At 39.8% G+C, this 25,004-nt stretch overlaps 1 protein-coding gene across 1 annotated transcript in view; it reads right to left on the bottom strand.

Moving 5' to 3' along the window:
• The window catches only part of LOC114665211 (rho GTPase-activating protein 23-like), a 139,425-nt gene that overhangs the window by 5,400 nt on the left and 109,021 nt on the right, over positions 1-25,004 (bottom strand). The window contains 15 exon segments of the mRNA XM_028819643.2: positions 805-898; positions 4,544-4,585; positions 4,864-4,989; positions 5,575-5,664; positions 6,052-6,125; positions 6,212-6,290; positions 9,131-9,283; positions 9,374-9,492; positions 10,487-10,590; positions 10,848-10,909; positions 14,970-15,272; positions 15,411-15,548; positions 15,768-15,807; positions 15,887-15,998; positions 17,494-17,649. Of these exon segments, the coding sequence (XP_028675476.1) occupies positions 805-898; positions 4,544-4,585; positions 4,864-4,989; positions 5,575-5,664; positions 6,052-6,125; positions 6,212-6,290; positions 9,131-9,283; positions 9,374-9,492; positions 10,487-10,590; positions 10,848-10,909; positions 14,970-15,272; positions 15,411-15,548; positions 15,768-15,807; positions 15,887-15,998; positions 17,494-17,649 (1,692 nt within the window).

Here is a 25,004-nt window from a genome sequence, read left to right as displayed (position 1 = left end):
CTTAGTTTGAGGACACTGGTCATCTGTTGGCTCGTAATTTGAATCACATCATTGTTTGGCTGCTCGTTAAAAAAGAAACGATGAAGAGTCCTCCCGCAAGTCAAATGCAATGGAACAAAAGTTCTGTTTCATCAGCAGCCATAACTGGTTACTAATTAGGAATAAGGCTGTGATGAAAACCTTCAGCCACCGCAGCCCTTGGAGTTTGTCACCTGTGAAATGGAACAAGCAGAGCTCTGCAAACAGCAGACGAGTGGTACGCTGCACTGCACTCTCAAACCCCCAGTGCACACTCGCGACCTGCACTGTCTGTTGATGAGGAGGACTGAAGCAGGGACAGGTTGACGGCTCAATAGTAAGTGAAGCCTTGAAATGACAGCAGTGAGTTGCACATACGAAGAAGTCTGAACAGAAATACAGCGAAGAGGTTATGGGCAGGGAGATATGAACAGCGAGATGCACACAGCCACTCAGCTGCCTAGCATATGCAGACACAGACACGCTCATTAGTCCAGAAAAATCCCTCCATACCGGGCCGCCTGTTCCAAAGGTTCAGCTAGGAAGAGAAGACAGTAGAGTAATAAAGAGCAAAGAAAATGAGATGTGTATGAGCAAGTCTAGAAGCAAATCTGTACAGAACACAAGGTAACTGAACTGCAATCTAAAGCTTTGTAGTTTAAACCAAGAAAATGTTACACCAAAAAACTCTCTAGGCCCATGCTGACCTCCACCCGTACTTTCACATTTGCAATACTTTAAAGACAACAGTAAAATAAAAAAAAAAAAAGAAAAATAATTCTTTACCCGAAATTTCTCCTAATATTCCAGCTTTGGCAATGTTTGGCAAAAGATGGTCTATATTGGGAACTGGTTGTGTATCTCCGTTATCAACTGGAGTCTACAATGAACAGAAAATTCAAGTCAGATTTATACCAGTAAATATTACACCCCTTAAAATGTATCAAGATATTAAAGTGAAAATGCAGTAATGTGCTCACCCATGACCCCCTTTAAAGTGTTTCAGTACCTTCTTGGAGTGTGTAGTGCCATAGTTTGCCCCTGTTGGATTTTCTGCACTATTAAATATTTTTCTCAGTGAATGTTACTGCATCATTCATAACTCTCGTAATCCAGGTCTGGGTCACTGGTGGACCATAACTAGCCCTGGGCAGGGCAGTAGTCCATCACAAGCCCATTCATGCACACACACATTAGTTCCACATTTGCACACAAGGCCAAGTTAGAATTGCACTTCGTTAATGCAGAAGGAAAACTGGATTACCCAAAATAAGGGCCATGCAGACACGGAGAGAATGTGCAAACTGCACAAGGACAGCTCACAGGAGTGAGACCTGATGCTAGATTTGTGAAGGACAGGCACTAACCACTGCACCACCGTACACTACCAGGCTCATCAATAAAATCTCATAATATACTAAAGCGACTGAATGAACATATGACATCAAATTTTGATGAAAATACAGTTAACATCTGCAATCAAAACCAGCCTATGCCGCTTTTAACAGCATTTAGCTCAATCAGACGTATTGTTAGAGCAAAACAGTCGTTAAAAATTTTGTGCCAAGGTAAAACGAGCTGAAACCTTAAAAGTGCTTAATGCCAAAATTTAAAGTCTCCATACTTTCATCCCACATTTCAGAGCAGCACTAACAACGGTGAACACCCACATATCTCTGGCCTCTCACACATACAGCGGCACTTGAGAAGCCCCAAGCTTTAGCTCTTTGGATTTGCTTTTTCACACGTACAGTACCAGTCTTAGATAACATGGTGGGACTTCCGAAACTGGTATCCTTCAATAAGGGCGCGCACAAAAAGGCGAGCTTCAAAAGGGCGACCTCAATTGTTTTAATATTCTTGCTTTTGCCTTTTTATACGTTCAATCATTGCCTTTATCTAATAAATTTTCTGTAATAATTTTGTTGCGTTTGCCTTTATTCGCCGCGCCCAATTGAGGTTGCCCTTTTGAAGCTCGCCTTTTTGTGCGCGCCCTTATTGAATAGAACCTCCGAAACTTGAGGAAAATATTCACAATTCCCAGTGTAGCAGTTGTTTATGGAATGGTGAGCAGCAGAGGGCAGTGAGGTGAGTATTTAGTTATCACAACTTTCCATTTACATATATAATGGCACAATATGCTTAAAACAAGACACATTTTTACCCCTAAACTATCAGATAGGAAATTAACAATTGCAAAGCAGCAAGGCCCCAGAGACACATGGCTTTCTTATGGTCTGTCATGTGGCTGTTGTCTCATTGCTGCATGGTGCCTGAGCTCGCCGCTCCCTCTACTGGTGAAAAGCAAGTTGTGAGACAGACATTACAGTAGTTTCCATCTCGCCATAAAACTTTATTTTTATCAGTAAACCCCACAGCATTGTATTCATGACTGCTAGGGTAATTACTGCTTGATGTAATGTCACATCGCACTGCCATGCTTACCAGCCCAGACAGTGACTCTTGCCAGCTAGCTGTGCGGTACAGTAACATAACAGTAATCCAGTTGTGGGTCATGGGGGATTGGTTTCTTATCCTGGCAACTTTGGGTACAAAGCAGTAACTGAACCTGGATGGGCACCGGCCATTGCCAGGATCATTTACAGAAATGTACTGTACATAAACATACAGGGCTGATTTTGAATCAGTAGTTAAACTAACCTGCAATCTACAAAGAGCAAAGAATAACACGTAAAATACAGAGACTGTGCTCGGGCAGTGGAGTCAAACTGAGGCTTCTGGATCCATGAGGGAGCAGCACTCATTCCTGAAACACTAGGCCATCCAATACATTCGTTATTTTCTTAAAGAAAATGAGAGCCTACAGCCAGATTAAGAGATTACCAGTTTTCTAACACATTTGACATGGGGCAGACAGTAAAGTTGAACTTGAACATGAAAGAGAAACAGCAGGAGGAAAGCATTCCTAGAATGTGAGCAAGTCCGTCTTTCTTCATTCATTTGTCAAATGTGACAAATGTGCTTCTTCAATAAAATACTTGTTAAAGATTATCTGCTGTGTGCTGGATAAACTAGATATGGTCTAGAGACTTATTTACGATTTATAATATTTATTTGTGATTGTCAATCAAGTATCCAACAAACGTTTAGTACAGTTAACCAATAATCAAATGCTGGAGCGTAGTTATTAGGAATAAATCCACAACCCAACCTGCTAGCTGTGAAACAGATGACACTCTTCTCGATTTTCTGAAAACCTTAACCATTTCTAGTGCTTAGTATAAGCTAGTGTAAGATGTTATTCTCAACTGATTATTCAATTAGGTTCAGAACGGTGGACAGTTGTGGTGATCACCTTAGTCTTGTAATGTACACACTGAAAGCACTGAACTACAAAACAGACTTAAAATTCAAGAAGGACAACAAGTGGTCAGTGATGCACTCTACAGGGCCAGTGGACACCTCCTTTACTAAAAGCATCTATTCACATTTACTGAATTCATTAATTCTATTGTTCAGACATGAATTTGACAAACCTTTTAACAAATCCTTTATGTTACAATTATACATGTGTACATACAACACTGCCTCTACTGTAAAAAATCTTGGTGTCATTTTTGATTCCTCCCTCTCTTATTCAGCCCACATAAATCACATTAAGAAACTTTTTTACTTTCACCTCCATTAAATATCCCGTGTTCGCTCCTTCCTCTCCTTTTCTAACGCTGAGAAACTTGTCCATGCTTTTATCACATCCCGCATCGATTATTGTAATTCCCTACTGGCAGGTGCCTCTTCTAATCTTATATCACAGCTCCAGCTTATTCAAAACTCAGCTGCAAGAGTCCTTACTCGGACCAGCAGCAGCGAGCACATCACAGCCATCCTGCTCCGTCTTCACTGGCTCCCTGTGTCCTACAGAATCGAATATAAAATCCTACTAATAACCTACAAAGCTTTAAATAACCTCACACCAAACTACATCAGTGACCTCCTCCATCACTATGTGCCTGCCCGCCCACTAAGGTCCTCTGATTCTGGTAATCTTGTTGTGCCCCTCACTAATCTACACTCCATGGGTGACAGGGCCTTCAGCTGTATAGCGCCCAGACTCTGGAATGACCTACCAAAATTAATCAGGTCAGCTGACTCCATGAATTCTTTTAAAAAACAACTCAAAACTCATCTGTTCAGGAAGGCTTTTAGCTCTACTTGACTTTATTACCTTTCTCTCAGTTTACTTCTCTGTCAAGATGCTAATGTAACCTGTATGTGTGCGCGAGACCATCAATTATGTTGTCTGTTTCTTTTTTTGTTCAGAATTCACTGTCTTAATCTTCTTTATTTATTTATCTGGTTTGTACAATGCTATATACTGTATACGCTGCTGTTCTTTATTATATTCTGTAAGTGCCTTGAGCATGGGAAAGGCACTATATAAATAAAATGTATTATTATTATTATTACTATTACATGTGTACGCAGAACATACTTTTCATACATTTATAAGTTTTAAAGAGTCTGCTAATATTGTAAAAATGGAATAACAAAAGCTTTTTCCTACCTTATCATCCTTGCCCACTTCTTCATTGAAGAACCAGGAATACTGGAAAAAAAAGGAAATCCTCAACTACTGAGCTCAGTCCTAAATAAAAAACTTAAATTCAATGCAGCTGCTACAGTAAGATGTTCAACCTTGTACAGTATGAGAGAATTTTAGCAGAACTACAATTATTGGAGCATCTTTTGAGTAGAAACACAAGCACTAAACGCGAAAACAAGCGACTAAACACAAAAGGGAGAGTTAAAAAATAAAAAATTGTTTAAGGCAAAGCGCATGCTACAAAAAGCATGTCCTCTAACGATTGTTCTAATTGTACTTACATGTTGTATTAATGTTTCAACAATTTTGTAACGGTCTGGCATATGTGTCACCATGTCTGTCATGTTGTCTTCAGAGGTTCTAACCAGAGTGGGTCCAAACACTAGTGCCAGGTTTCGTGGCTCCATCTTGTAGCAGGACAAGAGAAACAAAATGTGTACTAAAATGAATATTAATGCAAGAACACATATGTGACATTGTATTAAAATGAGTATTCTATTTAAATTTAGTGACAGAAAATAAACCCTTTTTTTCAGAAATTGTGAGTGAAAAAGAAAGTGGCTAAATTCAGGTATTAAAAAATCCAAAGATTACTTCAAATGTTTAGAAATTATTTAAAAAAAACAAAAACCTTGTGGCAGACTAATGGCAGGCCCAGCACTATCACATGTAAGGCAGGAGGAGTTTTTGTTGTTGAGTATGAGGTGGAGTATCTACACAGACAAGGGGAGAATGTGCAGACCCCATATAGACAGTGACAGGGCGTAGAGTCAAATGGACTTCTCTGGAGTTGTGAAGCAGCAGCAGCACTAACCCTCATGCATTAGTGGAAATCACAGTTCACAAGAATTTTATTAAAAGAGTACACAAATGCAAATAGACTGACCCGAATCTTCAAGTATGGCTTAAACGGTTTTGTGTTTACCTTACTAAGATTTAATGTAAATGGAGTTTTATGTAAAATGCTGCACTTAAGACCGTGTACACCTCACCTTGTTTTTCTCAGAGTGATCAGCTACGGTTTTCAGATGGCCAACCAAAAATTTCAAGGTATGAAAGTAATGACCTGGCAGATCATGAATCTGTGACGGGAAAAAACCTGAGTTAATATTAACCATAAATAATATTAAACTGCAAACACCACACAGTTAATGCCATTAATAAAACAACAGTATCATCCGGTATTGCTATGTAAACAGGGGTAAAGAAACAGCAATAGTTCAGTTTGGTCCTTCACCAACTGAATAAACAGCTACAGGATAAAAGCCTTGAGTGTCAAATTAGTAAATGCATCCTAGAATATACATACAAATCATCGTGTTCTTATTAACTCTCTTAGTTCTGCAGCTCTTTAGATTAATACAGAAAGCATTACACAGGACAATGTTATGTGATGAAACACTTCAGAGGCCCTGTGCGGACTACTAGGGTCTCGGTGTAGCCTCACTACTTTCATTCATCAAGCTTACCAGTTTTTTCATGGTCTTCAATCTCTCTCCAGCTCCCTCCAATCGATTGGCATCAATAAAGTCACTGTATCGATCTGCAGTTTAAAACAGTATACTAAGATCAAAACATTGGTCTCACTTTGCCAGTTTAGATGTAGGTAAGACAATAGATGTTTCTCACCATCTGTGAAAAGAGGCTCAGGCAGATTCCTGAAGAAAGACTTGAGGAGACTGCTTATCACATTTGGATCCTGCCATTTCTGAAGACAAAAAATAGGACAACTAAAACGTTGTGCCTTGTTGTGAAGAAAAATGTAACATGTTGCAGGGTGTATTGGATGTTCAACCTTGGACAGTACGGATACCATTGATTACTTAAAACCAGGAACCAGAACTAGGCTGATGTCTTAATTCCAGTTGTTATTCTATTACAAGCCTGTCCTATACATACATCCATCCATCCATTTTCCAACCCGCTGAATCCAAACACAGGGTCACGGGGGTCTGCTGGAGCCAATCCCAGCCAACACAGGGCACAAGGCAGGGAACCAATCCCGGGCAGGGTGCCAACCCACCACAGGACACACACAAACATAAGGAAGGAAAATGTGAGTATTTTCTTCACATACAGTGCACTAGTTTTCTTTTTGATGTGTTTTATACTTTTTGTTTTAATTTTTTTTTGGCACTATTTAGCGCTGCTCTTTTTCATATTTGCCTATGCACTACATTTCATTACACACCAATGTTTCCATGTCACAGTCTACACTGTCTTAAACTCAAAGTTGTCTGCAGTCTGGTGCATGTATGACTCCATTTTTCTTTAAAAAACTGTGTTAAATAAAACCCCCATATAGTTAAACGTTTTTGCCTGGTTTCTGGTGCAGAGGAAAGCAGAATCAGTGCCCCCTGTAGTTAGAGGGGCTGAGTTCTCAAGACTAAACCTAATTACACTATAGACTGGCTGATGAAGAGTTTGCAGTTTGGTGTTTTGAATAAGTAGGAATATTATCAGAGGTTTATTGATAAGCACATCTAATTGAAACTCAATAAATGAGATGCAATATCCAATACAGGGGGACGGTGGCACAGTGGTAGCACTGATGCCTCGCAGTAGGAGACCTGTGGTTCACTTCCCAGGTCCTCCCTGCGTGGAGTTTGCATGTTCTCCCCGTGTCTGCGTGGGTTTCTTCCCACAGTCTAAACTAAAGACATGCAGGTTAGGTGCATTGGTGATCCTAAATTGTCCTTAGTGTGTGCTTGGTGTGTGTGTGTGCCTTGCGGTGGGCTGGCGCCCTGCCCGGGGTTTGTTTCTTGTCTTGCGCCCTGTGTTGGCTGGGATTGGCTCCAGCAGACCCCTATGACCCTGTAGTTAGGATGTAGCGGGTTGGAGAATGGATGGATGGAATATCCAATACAAATCTAGTCTTCAGATAAAAGCAAAATTCACACTTATTACTACAGCGAAAACATAAACAAAATGGTTTAATAAACACAAAATTAACTATGCACATATTTAAGTCAAAAAGAAAACATACCTATGTATAAATATTGACAAAAACCACATTAATTGCGATCTGTAAAATCAATTTCATAAATTCAGTGAACAACACTGCACGTAAGGTGCCATGTACCCAACAGTAGTTTGAAATACAGTTCTGTATGAAATAGTAGAACAATAAAAAGGGGGGCAAATTAATCAGCACAGTGAACTGTAACCTTTGCTGTTCAGGGGCACACCTGGTGGTACCAATATGTAGGTGTAGTGTACAAGAAAGGCTTCTTGTCACCAATGCTGAGAAAATGCACAGAACTTGCAATGATCAGTGAACAAGTATATAAATAATCTTTCCATTGGCAAATTGTCGTGCTTTGATATCCAAACATTTTGAGGCTAATGTCTCTGCACCAGTTCTTCTGCCACTCATTGGTGGGCAAAGCCCTGTTCCTACAGCTGGACAAGGCTGTTTTCTCTGGCAATAATTTCTGCCCATGTCCTCGGCCTATACTCTACTGAGCTACTCTTTTTACCTACTTATGAAGCACTGCTGGGGCCTACATAACTCCTCAAACTATAAGAGCTCTATGAACTCCCAGAGTGACAACCTCATATGATAACTACAATACCTCCTTGTTTCAGTTTGCTCATTTCAAAGAACCTCAAGCATACAACTATATCCCAGCAGGAATCAAATATAGAAAACATTAACTCACTCAATTAGTGTGTTTACAAGTGCTTTAATAACACGGTTATTCACAAAAACCCAGTTTCAAAAATGCCATGTAAACACTTATTCCAGTTAAAGAAACCAGGTTATTAGTCTCTGAGAAACAGAGTTAACACATGTAAATTTCTGTGCGAGTAACCTGGCTATGTGGCCATGTAAACCCTTAACCAGGTTACAGTGTGGCTCCACAATCCCAGTTGCTCTAGAGAGCCTCTTGAACCCGCCACCGTCTAATGTAACCAAGGGATGAGCCTAGCAGACGAGGACACATACAGCCAGCCCTCACATGCAGGTGCGTCTTGCCTCAGTTACATCACCAACCTCTTTTTTTGTAAGTATGTTCCCCACACTCCTCAGGAGGTACAGGCTACATTCCCTTTGAATTCACAGTGGCAGCTGATGATGTTTAATCTTCTGCTTTTATGACATTGGAGCGTTTTCCCAAAAGAGACTTCTATTGGTGGACGTAAGTGGATGTAAAGAGAGGCTTTTAAGAAACCAGATTTCTGTGTTAATTGGGTTACTCACATTAGCCCGGTTTTGTGTGTGCATGTAAATACACTCATTAAGGAACAACCTATCATTGCATGACATATACAGTACTTTATCAACACTGTCCTCCATTTGCATGCATTGCAATTACTCACTATCCCATTCATCATTTATTTTATTCATCATCTGCCTGCTCACTTTCTATCACATATTGTCACTGTTTACTGTGCCGTTGATGTAGGGTAGGTACGTTTTAGTTAAAATGTATAACTTTATACTCTGTAAGGGAACATTTCAGATTTCTAAACTAAACACCTGAATTCCTCCTTTCTATGATTTTCCAGTAGACCAATCTTTCCAGTTTTCACTTCATCACATACCTCATCATTAGGGTTCATCTCAATGCCTTTATTGAGTTGTTCTTGCAGACTGGACACTGCAGCATTACTCCCGGGAACGCGGTAGATCCCAGTGTTTTCCAGCCCCATCTCTTCTACCAGGTTACAGAAAGATTCAACTACCAAAGGGATGAACTGAGAGGAGAAAAAAAAACTTTTAAATACTTTTTTCTACACAACAGAGTAAGGCCTCTAATGATTCATGCAGTATGTTTCGTTCCTCACCTTGTTGCTAGATGCTGGCTGACAGTCTTCAAGCCTCACCCCAAACACTTTGGGTCCCGATTTCTTTGGCTTCCTGCTCATGTGAATGCCCCAAGGAGACTTAGGGGGACTGCTATCATCTGGAATGTGGTAAAGAATTCAAAAGTGGGCACTTTGTTTGGTCAAAGTGTTTGTCATGAAACCACATAGTGTGAACCTTTAGGTCTCTAAAATAGTTAGATGCTATAATCAGAAACAAACTTTTTTAATTTTATGAGCTACAGAAAATGTCAAACTGAATACCAGATACTATTTGAGTGATTTGCAGAAATCCTAATGTCCTGTTCTAAAGTACTTATTTTTAATCCATCTGTGTAAGATGAAGCCAAATGACTGTGGGTGGTCTGCTCAATGGCATCCGCAATAAAGAGGGACCAGAGGTATATATCGCCACACAAATTCACTTTCAACTACAACAGAACAATAATCAGTAATTGTTTGCTTTGTTGCTAATTTCTACATTGTGAGTTACATGACATTTTGTTTTGTGTAGACTCATTCAAATAAAACATCCACATAAGCATTTAACAGGAAGACAATGACAATCATTAGCCCCAAAAGGCACATTCTCACAAACACACTTAGACATATTCATCAGTTTAGAGTGGGTGATTCCTGTGGTCAAGATGTTACACTCATGTATTTCATATTTTATGAATTAATACTGTTATATGATAGTCTTAGTCTTAATTTAAAAGAGTTTACCACACAGAGGATAAGAAGGATGTGATAGTTCAGAAAAAATGTTAATCACCGACCAACCGTTCATATCCTTCATGTTTTTACTCTTACAGAATAAAAGCACATGCTCAATACAATTCCTAAAATCACAGATCTATAAAATGCTGCACGGCCAGTATCTGTGAGCTCTGATGCATTATTTGAGTGTTAATTCATTTTTGCTCCAGACCAGCGTGATCAGCAAATAACAAGGTTCCCACTATTGGTTACCCACTGTCCAAATACATTTCCTGCAGGAGGGAAAGGCAGATTGTGATTATGACCGTCTGTCAGATGTACTACTCATTACAGTCACTTGTTAATATTTTTCCCAGAATTCACCCTAAGCCTTACTTCCAGAATCCAGTTTTGGTGACCGGGGTGGCACAGTTGCACTGAGGAATGTAGACATTATTCGTGTTGCCTTTGGGGAGGAATCTGGCTTGTTGCCTGTTGGGCTGCAAAAAAGGATAACGTAAATAAGCAAATACATTTAACAAAGGGAAGTAGGGTTCTTCACATATAGAAATGTAGAAAATGCCAAATGTGAAGAGCATGTAAGTGTAAAAAAACGGAACCTATGCCATTTGAGATAAATACACACAGTATAATAGGACAAATTTGCAAATGAAATCAATTACTATAAAATTTGATGTAAAAATAATGCATTATATTCACACACTATATAAAAAGTTTATATATAAAAATAATCTACCTTTGCTTCCTGTAATCATTCAGCTTCTTATTTATAAGAGCCTGACCAGAAAACCCAGCCTCCTAAATGAGGAAAAAACATACACAGTTTAAGATGTGTACAACAGGGAGGACACACCATACTGTATTGCAAGGGTACAAAGAAACTTGTTAGGAGGCACAGTCTACTCGTAAAATATTTTAAAACGTTTCTAAGTACAGTATGTCAGAAACTGTTGAAGATGCAATTTTGACTATTCATTTTTGCATATGGTATTTCACATTGGGTAAGTTCACTAAGCCGTAAACACTAAAAGATAAAACACAAACTGTAATATTTTATTTAACAGATACTGATATATAGTAATGTGTGTGTGTGCCTGCCTAATGCTGGAGAAGCATCACAAAATATCTTTATAACTTTTATTCCACATGAAAAACTCAAAAGAAATGAACAACCAAAGGGAGAACACAAAAGAATCAAATATAAACTCATCAGTAAACCATATTCTGGTTGCACACTGAGCTTCACTAAACAGGATAAGTCCCTGCCTTCTTCAGTATCGAGGCTGACCAAAATCACAAGCACCAAAGCGATTCCCTCTCACCTCTCAACAGTTCTGCACCTCTCTTCATACTCACTATCAACCTACCAGCTGAGCCTTTTCCCAACTCACCTCCTGACTCTGGAGTCCTTCAAGCCTCTGGCAGGGATCAATCTTTAAACCCCACCTTAGTGTTACTTCTTGTTTAATCCCCTTAAAAGTCATTGGGCCATCACTCTAGAGTTTCCTTTGTCAGCCCTCAGACACATCTGAAGGGTTGAGTGTCCTGGATGGCTATAGAGCTGCTTGCCCTCCAAAACATATCCCAGGGTCCTAACTGTTCCACACAGAAGCCCCCTGCTACCGCTCAGCTATTTTATGAATCTCTTCGAACCTTCTGCTCATCCACCATGACTATATTTAACATCAGTCTCCTCAACCAAATGAATTAGGCAGTCCTGAAGCTCACATCACCACTTATGCCTTGTTAGCTACTGATCCAATGTGGATTCCTCTTTTAAAGTACAGTCCCTGCCAGGTATATCCCTTGTCATGTCCCTGCAGTGTGCCACTTCTCACCCTAGTAACCCTGTGCTGCTGTGTATCATGGATAGAAAGCTTGTGGGTTGCTGTTATGAATGCGTAGGACGTGGAGATTCCAGTGAGTGTATTGTGCACAGCACACCAGGTGGCAGTTATTGTGTTAAAAACAGATCATGGAAATCTGGCATTGTGATTAGAAGATTACAATTAGGTTTGAGTAAAATGTGACAAATTCTTTCTTCAAATGTTTGACATACAGTACTTAAAAGGGCATATGGCTATGAAAGAATTGCAGACATATCAAAATATGTCTTTATATGTAAGTTCTTTAAAAGGGCAAGAATATACACAGTCTTTCTTTACACTGATATCTCATGAGAAATCCACTCATGTTCCTGCATGTTAAAAAGTTGAAGACACCATCTTTAAAATTTAGAAGCTTGAGTCCAAATAAAATAGTTCATATTCACGTGCAGGTAAAAAGTCCCAGTTCTGGAGTGCTTATAACATACAAGTTTTACATAAGAATGAAACTTTCTTTGTTGCTCACAATGTGCGACCTCCATGATCCACACTGACATTGAAAGTGGTGTTCTGATGCGCTGTGCACATTGTGAACTGTCAAGAACCCAGAAATAATACTCTTCTATAAGATGTTTGCAACATAACTTTGTAACAGATATTCTGATTGGTGAATTTGTGAACAATGCTAGACGTGTGCCAAACACTCCATGAGCATATTTTTGTGTTGTGACAGATGCTGTCTTTGCTGTGGAGTTGTAAAGTTCAGATATTTTCTTCTGTGCCTTACGCATATATATATATATATATATATATACAACTGTATATGAAAGTCTGTGATATGGTGGGGTCGTTGATTACTTTTGACAGTAAAGTCTCCATGGCCAAATGAATTGAGATTATAGTATCTAATGAATTCGCCACTAATACACACTTGGACTTGAACCCAGCATATGCAGGTTTAAAAAGAAGAACATCCAAATAATAAAAAAGACTTTATGACCCCATCTTATTAATCCCCCCTTCACCCCATCCTTCACTTGTTTTATATTGCTATATATTGCTTTTGAATTCTCTTTATCTAATCATTTTCCTCTGATGATGACACCTGGTAGGTTTTCAAAACTTAGGAATAAAAAAACTATTTTCTCCCTTTGTGTGTGGATCTCTAGCTACAAATATATATATATATATATATATATATATATATATATATATATATATATATATACATATACACAGTATATATATATCAAGGTACAGGACACTTTTTTTTCAATGTACTGTACCCAAGCACTTTTTGCACTCTTTCAATTCAGGTTTCTTAGCAGTGGCAATTGAAGTAAAGACATACAGTGGTGTGAAAAACTATTTGCCCCCTTCCTGATTTCTTATTCTTTTGCATGTTTGTCACACAAAATGTTTCTGATCATCAAACACATTTAACCATTAGTCAAATATAACACAAGTAAACACAAAATGCAGTTTTTAAATGATGGTTTTTATTATTTAGGGAGAAAAAAAATCCAAACCTACATGGCCCTGTGTGAAAAAGTAATTGCCCCCTTGTTAAAAAATAACCTAACTGTGGTGTATCACACCTGAGTTCAATTTCCGTAGCCACCGCCAGGCCTGATTACTGCCACACCTGTTTCAATCAAGAAATCACTTAAATAGGAGCTGCCTGACACAGAGAAGTAGACCAAAAGCAGCTCAAAAGCTAGACATCATGCCAAGATCCAAAGAAATTCAGGAACAAATGAGAACAGAAGTAATTGAGATCTATCAGTCTGGTAAAGGTTATAAAGCCATTTCTAAAGCTTTGGGACTCCAGCGAACCACAGTGAGAGCCATTATCCACAAATGGCAAAAACATGGAACAGTGGTGAACCTTCCCAGGAGTGGCCGGCCGACAAAATTACCCCAAGAGCGCAGAGACGACTCATCCGAGAGGTCACAAAAGACCCCAGGACAACGTCTAAAGAACTGCAGGCCTCACTTGCCTCAATTAAGGTCAGTGTTCACGACTCCACCATAAGAAAGAGACTGGGCAAAAACGGCCTGCATAGCAGATGTCCAAGACGCAAACCACTGTTAAGCAAAAAGAACATTAGGGCTCGTCTCAATTTTGGTAAGAAACATCTCAATGATTGCCAAGACTTTTGGGAAAATACCTTGTGGACTGATGAGACAAAAGTTGAACTTTTTGGAAGGCAAATGTCCCGTTACATCTGGCGTAAAAGGAACACAGCATTTCAGAAAAAGAACATCATACCAACAGTAAAATATGGTGGTGGTAGTGTGATGGTCTGGGGTTGTTTTGCTGCTTCAGGACCTGGAAGGCTTGCTGTGATAGATGGAACCATGAATTCTACTGTCTACCAAAAAATCCTGAAGGAGAATGTCCGGCCGTCTGTTCGTCAACTCAAGCTGAAGCGATCTTGGGTGCTGCAACAGGACAATGACCCAAAACACACCAGCAAATCCACCTCTGAATGGCTGAAGAAAAACAAAATGAAGACTTTGGAGTGGCCTAGTCAAAGTCCTGACTTGAATCCAATTGAGATGCTATGGCATGACCTTAAAAAGGCGGTTCATGCTAGAAAACCCTCAAATAAAGCTGAATTACAACAATTTTGCAAAGATGAGTGGGCCAAAATTCCTCCAGAGCGCTGTAAAAGACTCATTGCAAGTTATCGCAAACGCTTGATTGCAGTTATTGCTGCTAAGGGTGGCCCAACCAGTTATTAGGTTCAGGGGGCAATTACTTTTTCACACAGGGCCATGTAGGTTTGGATTTTTTTTCTCCCTAAATAATAAAAACCATCATTTAAAAACTGCATTTTGTGTTTACTTGTGTTATATTTGACTAATGGTTAAATGTGTTTGATGATCAGAAACATTTTGTGTGACAAACATGCAAAAGAATAAGAAATCAGGAAGGGGGCAAATAGTTTTTCACACCACTGTAAATACAATAAATTAAATTAGTTAATTACAATTATCCATCCCCTGAGATTAATTTATTCTCTCACCTCACAATCTGCTTTGCTGTTTTCTCGGATAACCTTGATCCAATCAAGCATGTCATCTCGATCTTCAGCCTGTAGCAGATACTCACAGAAGTCTTGTGTGGTTAACCTGAGAGCATGTTTTCGCTTTGTTCCACTATATGCAATGTCTACCAAGCAGCCACGGATGTTTATTGGTGGTTGTTCATACTCATAGTTGCTTGTATTAAACAGTACAGCCTCACGTTTATCTTTGTACAAGAAAAGTGATGTGGAACGAAGAATGGAGTAAACTCTCTTCCACTGACGTATTCCTCCACCTACCTTCTACAATAGAAAAGATTCAGACAAGTACATTATAAAATGACCATCAAACACAGCCACTGATTTGTACTTCAGTACTAACATGGCATTCAACATATTGCTTAAAATGACTGTGATACAGAGGTGTTCTAAGGTATATACCTTTCCCTTTTCAGTTAGGATCTGTTTGTAATGCAGCCAACCCTCTTTGCGCACGTCACTGAAAGTCAGATTAGTTAGCTCTGAGGTGGAGTGTCTCTTTGATCTGCATTCCTCTGCAGCACTCAGACTATCCAAAGACTAAATGAAAATAAAAATCGAGACATGTCAGAAAATGGTACCCTTGAGTCAATGAAAGAAGCTTGTAATAGACGACTAAACACAGTGAGGGACAAAGTAATACTTTGTAAGTTGACAATGACCCCAGTAGCTTCTTATTAAATATAGTTCTATGCATCTTTTAAAATACGATAAATTTCAGTCTGGACAATTTCTGTAGATAAGCAATGATAAACTTACCCCATCTGTGAAAAAACTCTTTACCCGTTTTGGCAATATCCTGTATAAAAACAAAAAATGAGAGCTGAGGACTAGAAACACACCATCACTAGAGCTAACAAGTGTCAGAAACCACTTACGAGAATACTCGGTTTTCATCCCTGAATGCATTCAGTCCCTCATCACAAGACTTGGAACGCTCTGGTGTTATGGCTTTTAGATAGGAAGAGCGGCGACTGGCTTTGATACTGCCTGCAAAAAAAAAAATACAAAATGACACTTTACATGCTCTTTAAACAACAGAAAATGAAACACAGAATAAAACACCTCACCAGCAAAGAGGCCAATCATTTCCTTAGGTGTTACTAGTGTTTTTTGAAGATGTGGGCCATGGAAGAAAACAGGAAATCTACAAATTTTATAGCAATTCTTTAAGTTGTAAACATTTTATGCCTCCCAGTTTCAAACAGTTGCCATGTTTGTCACCTTTCTGGCCAAATGAAATTATAGTCAGTTTACTCATTTATGTAGTAAATCTGCCCGTTCCAATTTAGGATCATTTCATTTAATTGAAATCAGTTTAGTTTATTTGTATACATTATACTTTCAATTATGAGTCTAGTGTGCTGTGTAAATTTAAGCTTATAGTAAAAACAGCATTTTACATAATCCTTACTTGACAGATGTCATTATATATGTAATTTATGAAATCAGGAAACATTTCAATAGTTTACACATAACCAACTCCCAACAGCCATGCCACAGGCACTTCAGAGCAGGCAGTCCACCTGAAGCTAAGCATGTTTGGGCCCAGCCGGTACTTGGATGAAAGTACTCGTGTTGCTGCTGGAGGAAGTATTGGTGAAGACCCTGTGGTTTGTGTGTGGATCCCAATGCCACAGTACAGCGATGGGGACACCCTGCTATAAATTTGGTGCTGTCCGTCGGATGAGACATAAAACAAAGTCCTGACCCCCTTTGGTCATAAAAGACCTTTGAACATCTTTCAAAAAGAGTAGGGTGTTTCCTAGTGTTTCCTGATGTCTTGGCTAAACTGTCCATCAGGGCCTGGTCATTCTGGTCCCCATTCATTCTTCTGTCCCTTATTGGATAACTGTCTCTCTCACCCCTTCATCACCTACTAAATAACATGTAGTGAGCATACTGTTGCAAGAAAAGCTGATGTTGCATCAGCCAGGTGGCTGCTACACATTCATGATGGTTGAAGTGGTTCCCCATTGCCTATGTAAAGGACTATATAAATGTAACTAATTCATTACAATAACAATAATTAATATTATTATTATAACTATTATACAAATCTGTAACACAAACAGAGAAAGTGCACTTGGTCAGCTGGTCATCTAGTATCTCCCTGGTCATTCTTGAACAAATACCCTTTAGTATGGCGTAATGTTGGTGATTTTACTTCTGGACCTTTCAGCATATGGGTCTGCACAACGGCACTGGGGCAGCCTCACAGATCCAGTTTCCTGGATTCTTATCCAGCATTTGGTCATTGTCAGCGTGAAGTTTGCACATTCTCCCCATGTCTGTGTTGGTTTCCCAAGGGTACCACAGTTTTTCTCCCACATCCCCAAGTATGTAATTGTTTGGTGAATTGCATTTACACCACCTGTTTAAAATTATAAAAGGGATATTGAATTGAAGGCACCACTGTACCTCCATGGTACCCAAGGTTAAAACATGGCAGGGGGAGAAAGAGAAATGGAAGGTTGTTACTTACTGCAGTCATAGGAAACAAGCCTGTTGGTAGGGAAGCTGAAAGTAGGTGAAGGAGGACTTGTCATTATAACAGGTGCAGAGTTTATCCCACTGGATACCACAGAGGACGCTGGAACATGCTTTGCCTGTAAATCAGCACTTGGGCTCGTTGGCTCATCTGTAAAACAAAATCAAAAAATGAAGATGCAAATCTTGTGTTGTCTTTGGCAAGATGATAGATGGACAAAAATGAAAAACCTGTACACATTCTGATATAGTCATACTAACTCATCTAATGTAGGCTCAACAATTGAAACACTGTGCTTTTCACCTCCTTTTCATTTTTTAAGAGCAGGAACAAAATACAGTTGTTTTTGCTTTTGCAGGTCCATCTCTAAGCATTGGCTACAATAAGTATGAAATCTGGGCGTTGGAGTTTGAATGCATCAAAAGAAACAAGTTTAGAGTTAACACAAGTAACACCTTTAACACCATGATATGTAACTTTGTAAAAAAGCATCTGTAACTGCTGTAAAAGCATAGAGGATTTTAGCTGTCTTGCAAAACAAACATGAATCTACATGCACTCGCAGGGAGTGACTCAGTCTATAGATACCTCCGTATTGACTTGTCCTTCTCATCCATGTGAGTAAACTGAGCACACACCCTTTTCCTACAACAGGACCCGAGTCAGTATATACTGTACAGTACCAGTCAAGTATTTGGTCATGCCTGATTGAAGGTCTGCTTTTAAGAATCTTAAAAGATTTTTTAATATACAGAATGAGGCTTAAACGTTTTCTCCTAAAACACATACAAATAGTGAGTTTAATGGCTATGAGAATTGTCTTTCAAGAATAAAAAATATTAATTTACAAACTAGTTTTGAGGTGCACTCCCCACCAAAACCAAAGAACTCTAGTGAAATTGAACCACAATCATTATATCATTCAAAATACTGTGTTTGTGTGTGTGTGTTTAGAAGTTCATTTGAGGATTTATTTATGGGTTTAAGCCAATCGTTTGTGTTGTGACAGGTAACATGGGTACAAATAGCTCATTATTTCAGGTTGCAGTTGTCTAAAATATGAAAAGAACAGTTCAACTTAGCAAAGAGAAACAACAGCCCATCATCATTTTAAGAAATGAAGGTTAATCATTCCAGAAAATTTCAGGAACTCTTAAAAGTTTCTTCAGGTGCAGTCACAAAAAACATTGTTATGATGATGCTGGGTTCTTGTGATGTCCACCACAGGAAATGCAGACCAAGAGTTACCTTTGCTGCTGAGAAGTTCATTATAGACACCATTTCTAGAAATCACCAATTTACTACACATCAGATTACAGCCCAAATTAAAGCTCCACATAGTCCACGGAGCAGACACATCTCCACATCAACTTGTTCAGAGGAGGCTCTGTAAATAAGTCTTCATGGTAGAACTGCTGCAAAGAAAACCACTACTGAAGGAGATGAAGAAAAACAGGGAATTGCAGGTAATGGACTTCATACTAGCTGAAATCTGTTTTTTGGCCTGATGAGTCCAAACTTGACATTTTAGTTTCTAATAGTGTTGCCTTTCTGCGGTGGGCTCGCGCCCTGCCCAGGATTTGTTTTCTGCCTTGCACCCTGTGTTGGCTTGGATTGGCTCCAGCAGACCCCCGTGACCCTGTAGTTAGCATATAGCGGGTTGGATAATGGATGGATGGATGGATAGTGTTGGCTTTGTAAGATGCAGAAGGGGTTAAAGGTTAATGTCAGTATTTGTGGTTTTCAATATGAAGCATGAGGAAGAATACGTGATGGTGTTGCAGCTTGCAGTTTATTTAAAATTGAAGGCACAGTTGGCTGGTATTGCTATCACAGCATCTTGGACCATCCCACCTTCTTTGTACTTATTTATGCTGTCATTTGTGTATAAACAGGAAAATTACCATAAACAGGCTTAAAGGCTGTGCAAGAGCTACTGGGCAAAGGAGATTTAAAGCTGCAGCAAATGACCTAAACCCACAAAAGGAAAAGCAGCAAGCATAGTGCTCAGCATATGTGGGAACTTCTTCAAGACTGCTGAAGAAGAACCCACAAGGCAAGATGCTGGCAAAAGTATGCAAAGCTATCATCAAGGCAACAGTGGCTGTTCTGAAGAATCTAATCTAATCCACATGATATTGAATAGTCAAAGACAACATTCACTATTATTCAAAAATGTAGAAAAGGGTAAATCTATGATTAGGTGTGTCCAAACATTTAACTGGTACTGGTAATCAGTTTGCTAATAAGGTGGCCGCACTCAGTAGAAGGAGTCGATCAATTTTGAACTATAAACTTTCAGACTTCTGAAATGAACCATCATACAGGGCAAAAACATGGGCTACTGTTACATAAAGCAATGAACAATTTATTAAGAATTAATTAATTCACTCACATGGTATTGCAAAAAGTCAGGCAAATTAACCTTTACAGGTAGTTTAACAAAAGATGTGTGTAACTTGAACTGCATTCATTCCCATGTTCTAACAGTAAAATGTGGAAAAATCAGATAAGGGGAATAATTTTATTTTTTTTTAACTTCATGTTTTATTATCCCCTCCTTTAACCGCCACCTTATCGTGGTGGAGGGGTTTGCGTGTCCCAATGATCCTAGGAGCTCTGTTGTCCGGGGCTTTATGCCCCTGGTAGGGCCACCCAAGGCAAACTGGTCCTAGGTGAGGGATGAGACAAAGAGCGGTTCAAACCTTCTATGATGAATGAAAACTTTGGACGGCGTTTTCCCTTGCCCGGACGCGGGTCACCGGGGCCCCCCTCTGGGACTGAGGTCACCGAGGTGGTCAAAAAACTCCTTGGTGTCAGGGCCCTGGGGGTGGATGAGATACGCCCGGAGTTCCTCAAGGCTCTGGATGTTGTAGGGCTGTCTTGGTTGACACGTCTCTGCAACATCACATGGACATCAGGGACAGTGCCTCTGGATTGGCAGACCGGGGTGGTGGTCCCCCTCTTTAAGAAGGGGGACCGGAGGGTGTGTTCCAACTACAGAGGGATCACACTCCTCAGCCTCCCTGGAAAAGTCTATTCGGGGGTTCTGGAGATGAGGGTCCGTCGGATAGTCGAGCCTCGGATTCAGGAGGAACAGTGTGCTTTTCGTCCTGGTTGCGGAACAGTGGACCAGCTCTACACCCTTAGCAGGGTCCTGGAGGGTGCATAGGAGTTTGCCCAGCCAGTCTACATGTGTTTTGTGGACTTGGAAAAGGCTTTCGACCGTGTCCCTCGGGGAATCCTGTGGGGGGAACTCCGAGAGTATGGGGTACCAGACCCCCTGATAAGGGCTGTTCGGTCCCTGTACGATCGGTGCCAGAGCTTGGTCTGCATTGCTGGCAGTAAGTCGAACCTGTTTCCAGTGAGAGTTGGACTCCGCCAGGGCTGCCCTTTGTCACCAATTCTGTTCGTAACTTTTACGGACAGAATTTCTAGGCGCAGCCAGGGTGTTGAGGGGGTCCGGTTTGGTGGACTCAGGATTGGGTCACTGCTTTTTGCAGATGATGTTGTCCTGTTTGCTTCATCAGGCCGTGATCTTCAGGTCTCTCTGGATTGGTTCGCTGCTGAGTGTGAAGCGGCTGGGATGGGAATCAGCACCTCCAAATCCGAGACCATGGTCCTCAGCCGGAAAAGGGTGGAGTGCCCTCTCAGGGTTTGTAGCGAGAAGAATGGAGCGTGAGATCAATAGGCGGATCGGTGCGGCATCCGCAGTAATGCAGGCTCTGCATCAGTCTGTCGTGGTGAAAAAGGAGCTGAGCCGCAAGGCGAAGCTCTCAATTTACCAGTCAATCTATGTTCCTACCCTCACCTATGGTCATGAGCTATGGGTAGTGACCGAAAGAACGAGATCGCGAATACAAGCGGCTGAAATGAGTTTCCTCCGTAGGGTGTCTAGGCTTTCCCTTAAAGATAGGGTAAGAAGCTCAGTCATCCGGGAGGGGCTCAGAATAGAGCCGCTGCACCTCCGCATCGAGAGGAGTCAGATGAAGTGGCTCGGGCATCTGATCAGGATGCCTCCTGGACGCCTCCCTGGTGAGGTGTTCCGGGCACGTCTAACCGGTTGGAGGCCCAGGGGAAGACCCAGGACACGCTGGAGGGACTATGTCTCTCGGCTGGCCTGGGAACGCCTCGGGATTCCCCCCGGGAGAGCTAGAAGAAGTGGCCGGGGAGACGGAAGTCTGGGCATCTCTGCTCAAGCTGCTGCCCCCGCGACCCGACCTCGGATAAGCGGAAGAGAATGGATGGATGGATGGATGTTTTATTATGTTCTAACTTTGAGGTATGGTTCATAATTTCAGATAAAAAAGACAGAAGTTTCAGAGGTGTCAGAGAGTGGCAATGTGCTGAAAGTTGACATACAAGTACATCCTCTGTAAACATGACAATAAGCACCTTATGAGCCTTTATAAAAACTGACATTTCTAGTTGATCAACACTACATCCCGGTTCTAAATGAATATTAAATAGTGCATAATTTCTTCTTAAAGGGAAACAGTCATTGTTTTTATATCTTGTAATAGTGAAAAAGAGACACCATCTCATAACTGCCATGTTGATTCCTGGGTTTTTGAGTTTTTACTCCAATGGAATACTAAGACAGAGATGTCACTTGACTGACCATTTCTGGCAATTTACAAGAAAACAACTTCATGGTTTCACATGATTTTTTCGGCTCACTCACATAAAAAAAAGAGTACTTTTTGCTATTAAAAGGTAGAAAACCGAGACAACTTCCCTTTAACAATTTGAGAATCACTGCTAGACACATACAGTAGATCATAGTTTGCCCTTTATAAATAAAAAAAATACTGTTTTGCTTTAAACTGTGACAGTTTTGATTTGAAATGAGATATCTGAGACACCTTTCATTGAAATGTAAGGTATAATGACAATATATTGATTTGGAAAGATTAAAATAAGGTATAAAAGACAAACTTTACTTATAAATATTTATGGACTTTTATAATTTATGGCAATTTCACTTTTTGTACTCCACTCAGGCAACTGACCACCCTATTTTTAGAGATCAAGTGTTTCCTATAAAAAAAAACAGCAGTGAAAATGCAATGTTGGGTTTAGCCTTTACTCATGCATTTGGTGCCACAGGGCCTAAATCAACATGAAGACTAAAGAATTGACTGAGAAAGAAAGCCAGCAATTTGCATTATGAAAGAAAAGATGTATTTGGTACGAAGCAAACGTCAACACTGGGTATAGGAAAATCAGCAAAAATGAACAACCTGTAAGAAATAAATTGATGACGTACTTAAAGTCTAGTAACATTTTGCTGTTTAAGGTGAAAAACCTGACAAGACAGTCTCCACAGTACAGTTATCCCAGAATAGCATGAATACAAAGGCCACACTGAAGCATGCAGACATCTCATTGATACCAAAAAATAGAAAGGTCTATTTTAAATTTGCTAAAAATACAGAGATGTGTCAACAGAATTCTGGGGCAAACTGCTATGGATGGAATAGGCAATAATAAACCAAACAGGTAAGTGGAAACTTGCTGGCTGGCATTTCACCATGCAGCAACAAAATGACCCAAAACAAGCAAGGAATTAATCACAAGGACAAAAGCACAAATTCACAAACTGCTAAGTTAAACCATTTAGATGAAATTAAGAATGGTTTTTACTTTCTGAGTAGAGGACTGAAGTCAGAAGCCATTTCAAAAGGAGATTGTTGGTATCTATGGATTGCAGGTTTGCTTATGTTTTTGCCAATAAAGGATTTAAAATCAAATACCAAAGGTTTATACTAATTGACTTACTTTAAGTTAATTAGCCTGAATACTTAGGCTTACCTGAAATGGTGGTATGCAGCAAAAAAAAACAAAAAAAAACAAAGACGTTGCTTAATTTTGCTGCACTTCACATTACTTAATTTGGATTGCCAACAAATTCTTGATCTAATGCTCATTTCTTTTAAAAATTCTAACAGTTTCCCAATGGTCTCAACACATAGTTTTCTTCAAATAATGTATTCATTCATGTTATACAAATACTAATAAAGTCAACAATGTAATCTATTAAAAATCCATTGCATAAATGTTTTCATTGTGGCCAAAGCAAGCATTAAAGTAAACCACTTAATCCAATTCTGGGTGGTGGGATGACACAACCAAACCTGACAGCATTGAGAACACATCAAAAATGACCAAGGACAGGGAGGGCACCAGTGCATAGCAGGGTCAAATGTGCACATACCACCTGTCACACAAGACTATTTTAGAACTGCCAGGTACCTGACATGCACAATGGTCTTTGTGATGTGGCAGGAAAACCAAAATAGCTGAAGAAAAAAACACCGACAGTGGGCAGGGAAAATGTGTACACTCGGTACATGCGAATCAAACGCAGGATTCTATATTTGTAAGGCAGTAGCACTCATTACTGTGCTAACCAAGCATTACAGTTTAAAACTACTGTAATTGCTACATATCTATTAGTTATTCATAATAGTATAGTTTAAAACACTTATGAATTTCTCAACTAATATTTTCTGATATTTGGTGCTTCATTGAATATTGTGGGTGCCTTACACTACTGGTGAGACGTTTTAGAGCACCTCAGTTTTTATGGAAATGCACACTGTTTAATGTCTTAATGTGTCAAGAAATCAAGCCTTAGAAAAAATAAGCATTGGCAAATAAGAAAATAAGTCAAGGAATCATTAAGTGTACAAAATGGCCTTTAGCTGATATAAACTGTGGTAATCCTTTTGATTCAGAATGCCAGTCACTCTGTGCAAGTCACCAACTCTGCCTCCAGCAAAAGAACCCCAGACCATCACACTTCCTCCTCCATAAGTGACAGTTGGTGTCACACACTGAGGAACCATCCTTTCACCAACTCAATGGAGTACAAACACTCTGCATGATGAACCGAAGATTTCAAATTTTAATTCATCAGTCGATAAGACTTTCTTCCAGTCTGCAGTAGTCCACAGCCGGTACTTCAAGGACCTATATTATCCTTTAGAGATTGTCTTTCTTACTGTCACTTGCCCTATTAAACCTGTAGTACAAAGTCTCCTCTTCACAGTAGAAATGGACACTTTTTTCGACCTGCTCTGTTTAGCTGTGCTTGAAGCTGTTATGCTCTAAGGAGCTTGTCACACAAGCTGGTGACCCTCAGAAACTTATCTTCTGATTGGCTTGTGACTTTGGGTCTGCCAGATCTCTTCCTATCAGAGTTTTGTTGAGTTTCCAGTTGCCTTTGGAATGTGTAGGACTCCACTGTACTCACTGACACTTTTATTTATTTATTTATTTTGCAATTTAACACTTCTAAGGATAACAATGTTCTGTCTCATTTAATTTGTTATTTGTCGTTTTTTGTCATTATCACGGAAACATACAGCTTTCTGCATTGTAATATTGTCCAACTAGCACTTCAGAGGATGTAGCAACACAGTTTGTTCCAACTCTGCTTTAAGACAGACAGAGGGTTTTTAAGTAATCAACAGAAGTTGGGATACCTGTGCAAATTGTTT

The sequence above is a fragment of the Erpetoichthys calabaricus genome, chromosome 14 (assembly GCF_900747795.2).
Source record: "Erpetoichthys calabaricus chromosome 14, fErpCal1.3, whole genome shotgun sequence".
NCBI lineage: Eukaryota > Metazoa > Chordata > Cladistia > Polypteriformes > Polypteridae > Erpetoichthys > Erpetoichthys calabaricus.
Note: the sequence above shows the minus strand (reverse complement) of the source record. Positions and strands in the feature narration are given on the sequence as shown.